The sequence below is a fragment of the Podarcis vaucheri genome (genome assembly GCF_965113315.1).
Source record: "Podarcis vaucheri genome assembly, chromosome: 16".
In the NCBI taxonomy this organism is placed as follows: domain Eukaryota; kingdom Metazoa; phylum Chordata; class Lepidosauria; order Squamata; family Lacertidae; genus Podarcis; species Podarcis vaucheri.
The window spans coordinates 26,983,481-26,997,948 of NC_138754.1; the positions used below are offsets into that span (position 1 = coordinate 26,983,481).

Here is a 14,468-nt window from a genome sequence, read left to right on the forward strand (position 1 = left end):
AACAGCTGTCTTCAAATATCTGAAAGGCTGTCCCACCATGGAAGATAGAACAAGAGGGCAGGACCTGAACCAATGGATTCAAATGAGGACAGATTGGGAGAGGCTATGGAAAACAGATTTGAAATTCATGGCATGTTGTTCACTAAAAGAAAACTACAGGAAAATGATATACCAGAGGTACTTGGCTCCTCTTAAATTAGCAAAAATGTACCTTTTATCATATGTGGTGGACATGTAAAATAGTAAAGGAAAAATTGGGAGATGATGTATAATGAAATGAAAAAAAGCTTCAAAATAACTTTTGTTAAAATACCAGAAGCTTTCTTATTAGGAATTACAGGTACCAAGTTTCCAAAGGATCAGAAAAGATTGTTTATGTATGCTACAACACCCACACGGATGGTACTGGCCCAGAGATGGAAGGAAGAGACAACACCGATCAGAGAAGAATGGCAAATCAGGATGATGGACTATGCCAAAATGGCAAAATTAACTGGGAAGCTCAGAAATCAAGAAGACAATAACTTTAAAAAAGAATGGGGAAAGTTTATAATTTATATACGAGACCATTGTAAGCAGGTTAAAACATTGGCAGGATTTTAAACACACTTGTAATGTAAAGGAAACTATGGACAATTCAGCAGGAAAAATATTTTGATAAATATTGATATGCAGTTGTAATTATTTTCATTAGGACCCATGGAAGGGATGGGGGAAAGTCAGGAGATTCAGAGTAATCTAAGTATTTGGATTTTGAATTGTTGTTTGTTGTATGTTTATATTTAAAAAAATATCAAATGAAAACAATTATTAAAAAAACAAAAAGAGAAGGAAGGAGATTCTGACTCAATTACAGAAATGACTTTCTGGCGGGAAGAGCTCTTCGATGGTGGAACAAGCATCGCAGACCACAGCCAAGAGAACAGGTCCATTCCTTTGTCCCAAACCTCCTCCCCCCCAAGTTTACAAACCTTGTGCTGCTCCTTCTTCCTTCCAGGACTCTAGCACAGGTTGGTGGCCAGGATCTGCAGCAGCTTCTGCTGAAACAAAAGAAATCAAGGAATGCATCAGCGTTTGGGCTGTCCTGCTGGAATTTTAGGTGTAACTCTTTCCATTAGATGGGAAGAAGATAAAGTCCCTCCCAGAGAAGAATGGCAGATCAAATTGATGGACTATGCCAAAATGGCCAAAATGACCGGAAGAATCAGAAGTCAGGAAGACCAAAATTTCAATAAGGGATGGGGGAAATGTATAACCTGTCTTAAAAACCATTGCAAACAGTTAAAATCGTCGGTAGGATTGGAATATCGCTTGCAGTTTAAGGGTGAATTTTGGACACAATGGAGCTGTAAAAGATGTGGATTATCATAAAAGATGCAGGAGGAAATGATCAACAGTAGCACCCACAAAGGTGAGGAGGGAAGTCCAGGAGATTCCTTGGAATCTTGTTTCTATGTAGTATGTTTGATATGTGACTGTAAAGTTGCATGGAGTAACAGGGTTCGTCATTTTAGGAGGTGAAACTTAACTGTTGTTCATTTCTTCGGTGAAGGGTCTTAAAAATATGTTTATGGGATGTGAGGGATTCAAATCCACTATTATTTTTGTGATTGGACAACATTTAGCTTGGCCACTCTACATTTGACAAAGAAACACATGAAGCGTTTTTGGAAAACCAAAGAATTTTAATTGTACGTACCTTCTGGAAATGTCAGGTAATGCTAAATGCTAAAAAATAATATATCCTAGAAGTGCAAGTACTTGGCAATAATTTTTAATGATTTCTATGCCATTTTACACACACTTTATGTACCAAGCAAAACTAAATTGTATTAATTTAAACAAAATATCTGTTGAGTTTCCAAGTCACGTTGCAACTTTTTAGCACCCCTTGTTTTTGGAAGCTGGAAGCTGAAGAAATTCAACATGCCCTGATGGGTTAATGGAGTGGGGGACCCCCAGCTCCCCTGGACCATCTTCTCTATGCTGACATCTCTCTTATCTCTTTGATGTTTAGAGGGAGAAACCTGAGGTTGCATCCAGCTTTACAATTCCCTGCTCCTCTTCCCATTCTTAATCTGGACCTCCAGGGGGAGAAGTCCTCTTGGATCTACCTCCTGAGAGGAAAGGGGCAAGGCCGCCTTCTTTGTCTCTCCAACCAGACAGCCAGGACTATAGAACTCTTTCCCTAACCTTTAATAAATGTAGAAACATGAGGAGTTTGCTGGGTCTGGCCAGTGGCCTTTCTAGCCCAGCATCCTCTTCTCACAGTGGCCAAAGAGATGTCTGTGGTAAACCCTGCAGCAGAACCCGAGCCCAAGAGCAATCTCCCCTCCCGCGGTTTTGAGCAATTGGTAATTCAGAGGCGGCAGAGCAGAGCCATCCTGGCCAAGAGGCCCCGGCAGCCCTCTCCTACTCCATCAATTTGTCTAGCCCTCTTTCAAAGCCATCCAAGTCGCTGGCCATCACTGCCTCCTGTGGCAGGGAGTTCCACAGTTCAACTTTGTGCTGTGGGAAGGACTTTGTTTTATCTCCCCTGAGTCTTCCAACCTTCAGATTCACGGGACATCCCTGCACACCAGTGGGGGAGGGGGAGAACTATCCCCTCTCTCCATGCCAGGCATCAGTTTATCGATTTCTACCATGTCGCCTCTTTGAACTGGACTGTGGGGTTCCCTCTCTCCTTCTACCTCCATGGGGGGATCCTTCAGGACCTCCTCTGCTTGGCTCCGCCTCTCCCGCTGCAAGACGGTCCAGAGGGTCGGTGGGCGTGGCTTGAGGAGGAGGCTTGGCTTGGATACATTTTGGGTTTTTACCTTGTATTTTTATGTTATGAACCCCGCTGAGATCTATGGAGGATGAACAGCATACTAATGAATGAATTAATAGCAAGGTGCAGGTCCCTGGTCAAACCTACTGCCATAAAGGTCTACCCACAGGCTCACTTACTTGTGGGATGTGATCCAACCATCCCTTGCCAGGATCCCCTGGGTGCCCCGTTGCCCAGACCCTTGGCATCGCCAGGTGGGATGTTGGAGGGGAACAGCTGGCTCATGGCAATGTTGGCCAGGAATCTCTCCAGGATAGGGAGCGGGGAGGCCGACGAAGCTTGGCTGCCCACGGTGATAAGCTTTGGTTCTTGGGTGGAAGGAAACCCCCTTTCCTCCTCTGGAGTGAGCAATGCGCTCCAAGGCCTGAACACTGTTCCCTTCTGCCACAAAATCCAATCCACCTTTGATCCCGTGTCTAGGAAGAACAAAAACACTCCAACTGAAGGCGCTGAGGGATGGGATGCCTCTCCTATCCTATCCTCTCCGAGGCCTCAGCCCCCGGCTGTTTTGGAACTACAGTTCCCATCGTTCCGGACCACTGGACATGCTAGCTAGCAATGATGGGAGTTGCAGTCCAACAACAGCTGGGGACCCAAGGTTGAGAAAGACTACATAAGCTGGTAGCAATGGTTCTCCAGCATACTGCCTCGCCAGGGTGGCACATGTTCTGGCTATCTCCCTCTTGGACTACTGCAATGCGCTCTACATGGGGCTACCTTTGAAGGTGACCCAGAGACTATGATCAATCCAGAATGTGGCAGCTAAACTGGTGCCTGGGAGTAGCCACCAAGACCACATAACACTGGTCCAGAAAGACCTACATTGGCTCCCAGTACGTTTCCGAGCACAATTCAAATTGTTGGTGCTGACCTTTCAGGCCCTAAATTGCCTTGTCCCTGTATACCTGAAGGAGCGTCTCCACCCCCATTGCTCAGCCCGGACACTGAGGTCCAGATCCAAGGGCCTTCTGGCGGTTCCCTCCCTGCTGGAAGTGAGGTTACAGGGAACCAGGCAGAGGGCCTTCTCGGTAGTGGCACCCACCCTGTGGAACGTCTTCCCATCAGATATCAAGGAGATAATGAAGTATCTGACTTTTAGAAGACATCTGAAGGCAGCCCTGTTTAGGGAAGCTTTTAATGTTTGATGTTTTATCATGTTTTTCATATTCTATTGGGAGCCACATGGAGGTGGCAACCCAGCCAGATGGGCGGGGTATGTATGTATGTATGTATAAATTATTATTATTATTATTATTATTATTATTATTATTATTATTATTATTTGTACCCAAACTTTTCCAAGGGATCTGGGTCAAAGTCAGATCTGATAGAATCTGCGCCCTGAAAACCTCTATTTACTTTCCAAGAGAGAAAAAAGATAACCTCCACAGCCCTTCACAGCTAAAGGGGTGATGTAGGTGCTCAGAGGCTTTCCAGGTACTGATGTCATGTTAGTAAGCTCCGATTTAAACGTACACCTGCCCTACCAAGAAGGTGCAAGGCAGGGACATCACCTGCCTCCACCACCATTGTCTGCCCTTCCCACTGCCTTGCTAGAGGTGCAACCCCAGAGGCTCACCTCCCTGGGCTGAACTCAGGGCCTCCACCTCCTCCATGGTCCACGGGTGCTGCCTCTCCGGGGAGCTGTTGACGGAGAAGCTGGCGGTTGGTAACCACGGCTGGCTGGGGGAGTTCTGAGGCAGCTCCCTCAGGCACCGCTCCAGGTCTTGCAAGGGGACGCTGTTCCAGCCGGGTCCTACCGAGAAAGGGCACGCAAAGCTGTCGGCTACACAACTGCACCATGCTGCTGTTCATTTATTATCTAGGTGCCAACTTTCATTCCAAGAAGAAATACCAAAACAGTCAAGGAATCATGGAATCACGGAGTTGGAAGGGACTCATAGAGTCATCTAGACCAACCCCATGCATGACGGAGATAGTATCTTAAGAAAGGGCAACAGCAAAACGACACTCAAACCGATTGCAGAAACATACTTGGAATTAAAATTTGCAGTAAAACAACAGGTTTAAAACATGCATAATTAAAATATATAATGTACAAGTACATTAAAACACTGTAACAATTAAAATAGTTAGACTAGCCGTTCCCTAAAACATCAAACATTGAAAATTATTATTTCTGAAGGCAGCCCTGTATGGGGAAGTTTTTAATATTTGATGTTCTATTATTGGGGGGGGGGGTTATTGGGTTGTTGTTTTTATTGATTATATATGCTGTTTTTATTGTTGTGTTGTTTTTATTATTGGGTAGTTGCTTTTATTCATTATATATGCTGCTGGAGGAGGGCAGGGCGTGGCTTTATTTGATGGGGTGGAGGGAGGGAGGAGAAGGTAGGATCTACATCAGATAGCTGCCTGCACAGCATTCTTTGATGGGGGTGGAGGGAGGGAGAGTATTTTCACACCGGGTACCACCTGACCTTGCTACGCCACTGCCTAGAAGGGCACAGGCAGTGGGACATCCAGTCAGTGTAACTGCCTGTTCCACTGGTCTGGATCTTTGCCTCCTGCACATGATCTAGGAGGTGCGCCTGGCTCTGGCTGACTCCATAAAAGAGCCGAGTCATGCAGCCATTTTCTCGGTTGTTGTTTTTCTCTTGTCTTGCTTGCTGATCTTTTGCTGCCACGCTGCTCTCCTGCAGCCATTTTGTGATCTTAATGTGATTTTGCTATCTGCTGGCTCTCAGCCAGCAGCACATGAGTTCTCACACAGTTTATTTGTGTAACTATCAAGCAAAGTCTGCTTTTCAGGGATCATATTGCAAACTGAAATGTGTCAACTTTTTGTTACTTTACTCAGAAAGACTCTTGTGTTGTTATTCTTTTAAGAGGGATCAAAAGGGAACACCAGAAATAAACTTAACTAAGAGATTAAAACGAACCTGCAAACTAGCTTCCAGCTATATTGAGGGGCATCTGCTCTGCTACATCACTTACTAGTGTGAGGGAGGGAAATATCTTTTAGGTTGAGGTTCAAGTATAATTATTACTCTACTTTTTTAGCAGTCAGTCGTGTTTTCATTGTTCATCAGCTGATTACTCACTATCTTCTCCATTTATGGGCTGTTTGTGCCCCCCCCAAGTTCTTTCCAGTATTTTATCCAGAAGATATTAGCATCCTTTACCGTTTCAAATCGTTTTCTTTTCCCTTTGAAATAGAAATTCCTCTGGAAATTCCCACCTAAAATCAATAGACTTAGCTTTTAATGCCTTCGCTAGAAATTGAAATTTGTCTCTTTTCTTAAGCAGACAGGGTGGGATTTCCTTTAAAATTATAATCTCCTTTCCATTGATTTTTATTTCATTTCTCTACCTGTCATTAGTATCTTATCTTTAATCCAATTTGAAGTAAACCTTACAATACAATCTCCTGGCCATTTATTAGCTTTCACTTTCACGGAGTTGACTCTGAATATTTTTTCTGTGTATCTGAGTACGTCCTCTTTCTGTAATCCTAACCAGGTGGTTAGATTCTCTATTATCTTCTGCAGTAAATTTTCCCAAGGTTCCTCGGGTATCCCTCAAAATCTCAGTATTTTCTCTCTACAGTGGTACCTCGGGTTAAGAACTTAATTCGTTCTGGAGATCTGTTCTTAACCTGAAACTGTTCTTAACCTGAAGCACCTCTTTAGCTAATGGGGCCACCCGCTGCTGCCATGCTGCTGCTGAGCGATTTCTGTTCTCATCCTGAAGCAAAGTTCTTAACCCAAGGTAATATTTCTGGGTTAGTGGAGTCTGTGACCTGAAGCGTATGTAACCTGAAGCGTATGTAACCCGAGGTACCACGGTACTTTGCATTTGTAGAATTGCAAGTGTATCCCTAGGTAGCTTCTTGTTTGATTTTAAACTCATCTATTTCTTTTTTAAATTTATTATATTCTTTCCTTGGTTCTCTATTCTCTTTTGTTATTTTCTTCGCAACTTCCTCCTAACCTTGAGTCTTGTTTTTTATGTCTTGTATATTTTTTTAGTATTCTTTGTTCTGTACTGTAAGCTCATTCACCTGCCCGACAAATGCTTCTGAGACTTTTGAGTTTGCCTCCATTCTTCCTTCCATTCTGTCTAATTTCTCTTCTAGTCCTTTAACCCTTTCATTCATTTTTTTTTTCATTTCACCTAGATCTTTTTTCATTTCTCCTATATCTGTTTTCAAGACCAGGATGAGCCCCCTTGGTGGAACACAGGACCTGGCTAAGTGTGGACAAGCATAGATCCCATCTGCCTTCTCCGCGACTGCGTCACTCCTCTCTTCAAATACCCTCCCATCCCGTGTTTTCTGAACCAACCAGTCCAACCGCCCCACCCTATCTGGACTCTGCCTCACCCTCCAAATACGGGACCCATATCCATAGGCCAATTCCTGTCTCTGGGCTGCTGTGAGCAAGGGCTCCATCGGGGAGGCTAGAGGCCAGGTCTCGCTCCTCAGGGTCTTCCTTCAGGTCTTGCACAAGGTTCCCATCCTCAAATTGTTCTTCCATTTTAACTGTTGCAAAAAAACAAGGGAGGGGGGAACCAGGGTCAAAGTGGAGCCAATCCTAATCTTTTCTCTCCCCCCATCACCCACCCTGCCTGAGAATTTCTGGTAATCCAAGGCAAACCATATTCAGATCAATTCCTTTGGAAAGAACAGAATCCAAACATACATTCACACCCCTGAAGTCCTTTTGAGAAGGGACATAGCTCAGTGGCAGAATATCTGCTTTGACAAAGTTAAGCTTGGTGGATCAGGGATGCTCTGGACATAGTGTATCTTGATTTCAGTCAGGCTTTTGACAAATTCCCTCATGATATTCTCATGAGGAAGCTGGTAAAATGTGGGCTGAATGAGGTAACTGTTAGGTGGATTTGTAGCTGGTTGACTGACCAAACCCAGAGTACTCATTAATGGTTCGTCATCCTGGAAAAAAAGCGACAAGCGGGGTGCCGCAGGGTTCTGTCCTGGGCAAGTTGTTGTTTAACGTTTTCTTCAATGACTTGGATGAAGGAATTGAGGGGATGCTCATCAAATTTGCAGATGACACCAAACTGGGAGGGGTATCTAACGCCACAGAAGACAGAATCAGAATTCAAAATGACATTAACAGATTGGAGAACTGGGCCCAAACTAACAGAGTTAATTTCAGGAGGGACAAATGTAAAGTTCTTCACCTAGGCAGGAAGAACCCGATGCACAAATATAAGATGGGGGACACCTGGAGAAGGATCAAGGAGCTATGACAAACTTAAAGAGAAGGTGCGAGACTGGCTACATTACTTTCAAATAAGAGAGGCATATAATTTGGATAAAAAAATTGGTTTCCAGGTGGAAAAATCAAAGTTAGAAACAGAACTGTTAGAACCCAATGCTAAGATACTATCAAGAATGTACAACCTGCTGTTGAAATGGAATACTGAGGAAGAAACGGTTAAATCTGCAATGATAAAATGGGCACAAGATATAGGACATAACATTATGTTTGCTGACTGGGAGAAGTTGTGGACCACTGGGATTAAATTTACGGCATGCAATGCCTTAAGAGAGAATATTATGAAAATGATGTATAGGTGGTACATGACTCCAGTCAAGCTTGCAAAAATCTATCATTTGCCTGATAATAAATGTTGGAAATGTAAAGGAATTGAAGGTACATTCTTTCACCTTTGGTGGACGTGCCCAAGGATTAAGGCTTTCTGGGAAATGATTTATAATGAAATGAGAAAGGTATTTAAATATACCTTCCTGAAGAAACCAGAGGCCTTTCTCCTGGGCATAGTTGACCAATCGGTGTTAAAGAAGGATAGAACTTTCTTTATGTATGCTACAGCAGCAGCAAGAATTCTCATTGCAAAGCACTGGAAGACACAAGACCTACCCACTCTGGAAGAATGGCAAATGCAATTAATGGACTATATGGAAATGGCGGAAATGACTGGCAGAATCCGAGACCAGGGAGAAGAGTCGGTGGAAGAAGATTGGAGGAAGTTTAAAACTTATTTACAGAAACATTGTAAAATTTTTGAATGTTGATGACGTTGAAATGAATTGAAGGGGTTCTAGCAACAAGGTAAAATGCAAGATGGGATTGTTAATAGATAAACTAAATTGATTATGAATTTGCTGAACCAACTTTTTAAAAAAAGGGATACAAAAAAGGGAGGCGTGAGGAAGTCAGGAAAATAAGTCAACTAAAGAGGAGTTAAAAAAAAAGAGGGAGTTTTGTTTTTTTTCTTTATGGGCTTTTCATTTTTCTTTTTTTGTGTTTAATGTTTGTATTTTTGTATTTTGACTTTGTATTTTTCTGTTTTTGTACTTTTTTATTTTGTGTTTTGTACTTTTTTGAACTTTTTTATTGAGAAAATTTAATAAAATATTAATAAAAAAAAACAAGGAGCCTTGGTGGAACACAAGCTTAACATGAGTCAACAGTGTGATGCAGCAGCAGCAAAAAAAAAAAAAAGGGGGGGGGAAACTAATATTATTCTAGGCTGTATCAACAGAAGTCTAGTGTCCTGATCCAAGGAAGTAATAGTCCCTCTCTTTTCTGCCTTGGCCAGACCGCACCTGGAGTCATATGTCCAGTTCTGGGCACCACAATTTGAGAAGGATGTTGACAAGCTGGAAGGGTGTACAGAGGACGGCAATCAAAATGATCAAGGGTCTGGAAACCAAGCCTTAGGAGGAAGGGTTGACGAAGTTGAGGATGTTTAGCCTAGAGAAGACTGAGATGTGATAAAATAGCCTTCTTCAAATAACTGAAAGACTGTTGCATGGAATATGGAGCAAGCTTGTTTTCCGCTGCTCCAGAGGGGGGGCGGGTCACCCCAACCAATGAATTCAAATGACAAGGAAAGGGATTCTGAAAGAGACACCTGGAAGAACTTTATGATAGTGAGAACTGACTGACAGTGGAAGGGGCTCCTTCAGAAAGTGGTGGAGGTTTTGAAAACGGGTTTACGAACTTAATCCGTTCCTGAAGCCCATTCTTAAACTGAATCCATTCTTAAACTGAGGCACATTTTCCCTAATGAGGCCTCCTGCCAGCGGTGCCCTTCCACCGTTTGGATTCCGTTTGTAGACTGAGGTAAAGTTCACAAACCAGAAGACTACTTCCGGTTTTGTGGAGTTTGTAAACCGAATAGTTTGTAAACAGGGCTGTTTGTAAACCGAGGTACTGCTGTATAAGCCTTGTAATTCACAATTACCTCACCGTTTGCAATCCTACTACCCAGATTCAACTTTTCTGAGACCCTTTGCTTTTACGGAAAAGTGACATTTCCCTTTCTTACAACTTCTACCATGTCACCTCTTTGAATTGGGCGTTGCATGGCTACTACTCCTGTGTAATCGTGGAGGTTTTTGGCCTGGGGCTTACTCCAAGTCCCCTCCCTAGTTGCCGCCCCTCATTCCTAGGTCCCAGTTTGGGATACAACATTAAAACGCAGTATTAAAACAACCTACAAGCGTTTCTGTGCGCTGCTCTGGTTCGCCAGAAGCGGCTTAGTCATGCTGGTGACATGACCCAGAAGCTGTATGCCAGCTCCCCCGGCCAGTAAAGCGAGATAAGCGCCGCAACCTCAGAGTCGTCCGCAACTGGACCTAAAGGTCAGGGGTCCCTTTACCTTTACAAGTGTAAAAATGAGCCAGGTCCTAAAAACAGACACCTCAGATGTCAGAAGCCGGGTTCTAGAAGTGCGTCTTCAGTATCCTCTGGAAGCTGTGTAAGGAAGGTGCCAGGAGTACCTCTTTGGGGAGGGAGTTCCACTGTTTAGGGGCCGCCACAGAGAAGGCCCTGCCCTGGGGGGTGCCCCACTGCAAGCCTCTGAGAGAGGAGAAATTACCGAGAGGCAGCACCCAAGAGGGTCTGTAAGGAAGGAAGGTTCTGGAAGGTAATGGCTGCGTCAGTTTGCTGCTGGGAATGAAGCATTCCTGAGCATTCCATTCTCACACAGTTCCATAACTGCCACCTTGGAGACAGCATCATTTAACTGGTTCCACAGCAACTGGCAAAAGCAAAGGAGGCCGGAACTTTTTGCCACATGAATCAATTTTCTCTCTTTTTTAATTTGTTTATTGGGTTTTACAGTTTTATGTCAACATAGTCATAAACAAGGGGGGAAAAACAAGAATGCATAAATCCCAACCTCCCCCCCATCCCCCACCCAGCGACTTCCCTCAACTTCCCCTTCTGGTTCTTTAAGTATTTGCTGCTTCTGCTTACATTATTTTTACCTTAATTTCAAAATCTTTTAACTAAATGCTCTTATTTTCTTATCATTTTTGTACCATATCATTCAGATTACATATATTTTTTTTATTCATTCCCCCCGCCCAAAAAAAAACAAGGTGAGTCCTATGTCCTAGTGCGCCCTATAGGGCGAAAAATACGGTAATTGCTTTCCAGATCATTGTTCTTTATCTTTTATACTTATTTTCTTAGTTGTAAGTGTATACACACACACACACACACACACACACACACACCATTTTCAACAGTAATTAAATATGCTTTTACATCTTATTCAAATTTTTGACTTCCATCAATCCTGTCTGAAAATTTTCCAATCTCAGTATGCATTTCTTATCTTCCCTATTACATTTCAAACTCATAACCAATATCTCTATCTTTCTCTGTAACACTTCATATATTTCTCCTTACAAAACTTATTGTAGTCCTACTAGTGTAATTTGTTGATTACAGTTGCTCTTCAAATAATTCATATACTTCTTCCAATCTTCTGTAAATCTCTGGTCCCGCAGGTTTCGAATCCTTCCTGTCATTTTGTCCAGCTCTGCATAGTCCATTAATTTTGTCTGCCATTCTTCTTTCGTCGGAATTTCAATTTCTTCTTGTTTCCATTTCTGGGCTAACAATACTCTTGCCGCAGTTGTTACATATAAAAACAATTTAACATCTTGCCTATTAATGTCCTATAATAATACCAAGTAAAAATGCTTCTGGTTTTTTTTTTAATGTATATTTCAACATATTTTTAATCTCATTATATATCATTTTCCAGAAGTTCTTTACTTTTTTACATTCCTACCACATATGATAAAATGTTCCTTCTTTTTCTTTACATTTCCAACATTTATTATTTGTCTTATACATTTTAGCTAATTTCATTGGTGTAAATGAAATTTACATCATTTTCATCATATTCTCTTTCAAAGCATTACAGGCTGTAAATTTTATCCTTTCATTCCACAACCTTTCCCATTCTTCAAGCTGTATATTATAGCCAAAGTCTTTTGCCCAATGTATCATTACCGATTTCACTTCCTCATCTTTCAAATGCCATTCCAACAGTATTTTATACATTTTAGACATTGTTTTACATTCATTGTTTAATATTTCTATTTCAAATTTTGATTTTTTATCACCAAATCCTTTTTCCTTTAAATCCTCTTTATATATTTCATTGACTTGGCGATAGTGCAACCAATCATTTACATATTCTTTAACCTCTTCATATGGTTTCATTTTCCATTTAGTTCCTTTCCCCCCCAACAATTTCTCATAGGTAACCCAATTTTTGCTCATATTTATCTTTTTCACACTCATAGCTTCTAATGGAGTTTTCTTGGCAGGGATACTGGAGTGGCTTGCCAGTTCCTCCTCCAGGTGGATCACGTTTGGTCAAAACTCTCCACTATGACCTGTCCATCTTGGGTGCCCTGCTCGGCATAGTTCATAGCTTCTCTGAGTTATTCAAGCCCCTTCACCACGGCAAGGCAGTGATCCCTGATGTTGGGAAAGATGGAGGGCACAAGGAGAAGGGTACGATAGAGGACGAGATGGTTGGATAGTGTTCTCGAAGCTACCAGCATGAGTTTGACTAAACTGCAGGAGGCAGTGGAAGACAGAAGTGCCTGGCGTTCTCTGGTCCATGGGGTCACGAAGAATCGGACACGACTAAACAACTAAACAACAACAACAAGCTTCTAATAGAGATAACCACCACGGTGTTTTACGTTCTAATAAGTTTTTATACCTGTCCCATACCTCATATAAAGATCTTCGAAATATGTGATTACCAAATCCTTTATGGATTTTTGTTTTATTATACCATAGATATGCGTGCCAACCAAATCTATTGTCATAACCTTCCAAACCCAACAAATCTGTATTTCTTAACAGCATCCATTCCTTTAACCAACAGACGCATACTGCTTCATAGTACAACTTCAAATCTGGCAGGGCGAAGCCCCCTCTTTCTTTAACATCTGTTAACAATTTATATTGTATTCTCGGTTTCTTGCCCTACCAGACATATCTTGAAATTGCTTTTTGCCATTATTTAAAAATTGCTGCCCCCTTGATTATAGGAATTGAATCTGTTTATAATTTATCTGTAAATATTCAATAAACCATTTCCATTCTTTTATTTAAAAATTTGTTATCTCAATTTCTTATTCGTCCGGTGAGTTTCGCCATTTCTGCATATTCCGTAAGTTTTTCTATCCATTCTTCCTTTGCCAGGCCTTCTGCTTCTTTCCATTTTGGGGCAAGTAACATTCTTGCTGCTGTAGTTGCATACATGAAGAAGTTTCTATATATTTTAGATAGTTCTGTCCCTATAATTCCCTCTAACACATGCGATTTCAACGCCAAAGCATTCAGATAATTTCTCCATAGAAACCGCCATTCTGGCGGTTCCCTCACTGCAAGTGAGGTTACAGGGAACCAGGCAGAGGGCCTTTTCTGTACTGGCGCCCACCGTGTGGAACGCCCTCCAATCACAATGTCAAGGAGATAAAGAAGTACCTGACTTTTAGAAGACTTCTGAAGGCAGCCCTGCTTAGGGAAGTTTTTAATGTTTGATGTTTTATCATGTTTTTAATATTCTGTTGGTAGCTGCCCAGAGTGGCTGGGGAGGTCCGGCCAGATGGAGTATGTTGTTGTTGTTGACGGAGTATAAGTTGTTGTTGCTGTATATTTTTCTTTGTTGTAAGTCACTTGGCAAACAAATAATAATAATAATAATAATAATAATAATAATAATAATAATAATGGAATTGTAGCGCTCTCTACAATTCTCCTAAGAGGAGCACTCTCCCTAAGAGGAGCAGGCTAGCTTAAGGGCTGCAGGGCACACACAGCTCTGCTCTCAAACACATTCTCTCTGCAGCACCTGCAACTTGAGGCCATTGCCCAACAGTAGGGCCAGCTCTGCAGAAACCCTCAGAATTGTCACCGTGCCTCCCTGCTGCTTCTAAGTGGGTTGTGATATTGAGGACAACCAAGTTCCCATTGGAAAAGTTGCCCTGCATTAGTTACCAGGTGTCAGAGCAAGCGCAGTGAAGGTAGTTTAAAGAAAAAAGGATGAACCTCTGTGAAAGGAGATGGAGAGAGATGGCTCTGGTTAAATTTGACAGTACTTCAAGCAGATTTAATATCATACAAAAATAAATTTGATAATGGATCGGTGGGCAGGAAGGACACAGAACCAACTACAGAAGGCCAGGGATGGTTATGTGAGATCTCATGGGAACTTTGACGGCCCCACGAGATCTAACAAGAGCACCCCAGAACCAGCATGCTCAGTGGGTCTTGCCCCTTTAGAAAGGCTGAGAGCTAAAACTCCTTTTCCATGCAAGCTTAACTACAAGCAGCTGAAATCCCACAAGTTAATTGTG

At 42.2% G+C, this 14,468-nt stretch overlaps 1 protein-coding gene across 3 annotated transcripts in view; it reads right to left on the reverse strand.

The window, feature by feature from the left end:
* LOC309521117 (uncharacterized protein) overlaps positions 1 to 10,785 on the reverse strand; it is a 184,987-nt gene extending 174,202 nt beyond the window's left edge. Inside the window, exons 1-5 of one of the 3 annotated variants that reach the window (XM_082203469.1) lie at positions 10,670 to 10,785; positions 7,176 to 7,334; positions 4,410 to 4,586; positions 2,950 to 3,246; positions 972 to 1,037 (exon numbers count right to left, since the gene is read on the reverse strand). In XM_082203469.1, the coding sequence (XP_082059595.1) occupies positions 972 to 1,037; positions 2,950 to 3,246; positions 4,410 to 4,586; positions 7,176 to 7,329 (694 nt within the window). In that variant the 5' untranslated portion in view covers positions 7,330 to 7,334; positions 10,670 to 10,785. Of the gene's footprint in view, positions 1 to 971; positions 1,041 to 2,949; positions 3,247 to 4,409; positions 4,587 to 7,175; positions 7,335 to 10,450 lie in introns of all 3 variants that reach the window. The other 2 variants (XM_082203467.1, XM_082203468.1) reach the window with 2 other exon arrangements.
* Between the last annotated feature and the right edge of the window lie 3,683 nt (positions 10,786 to 14,468).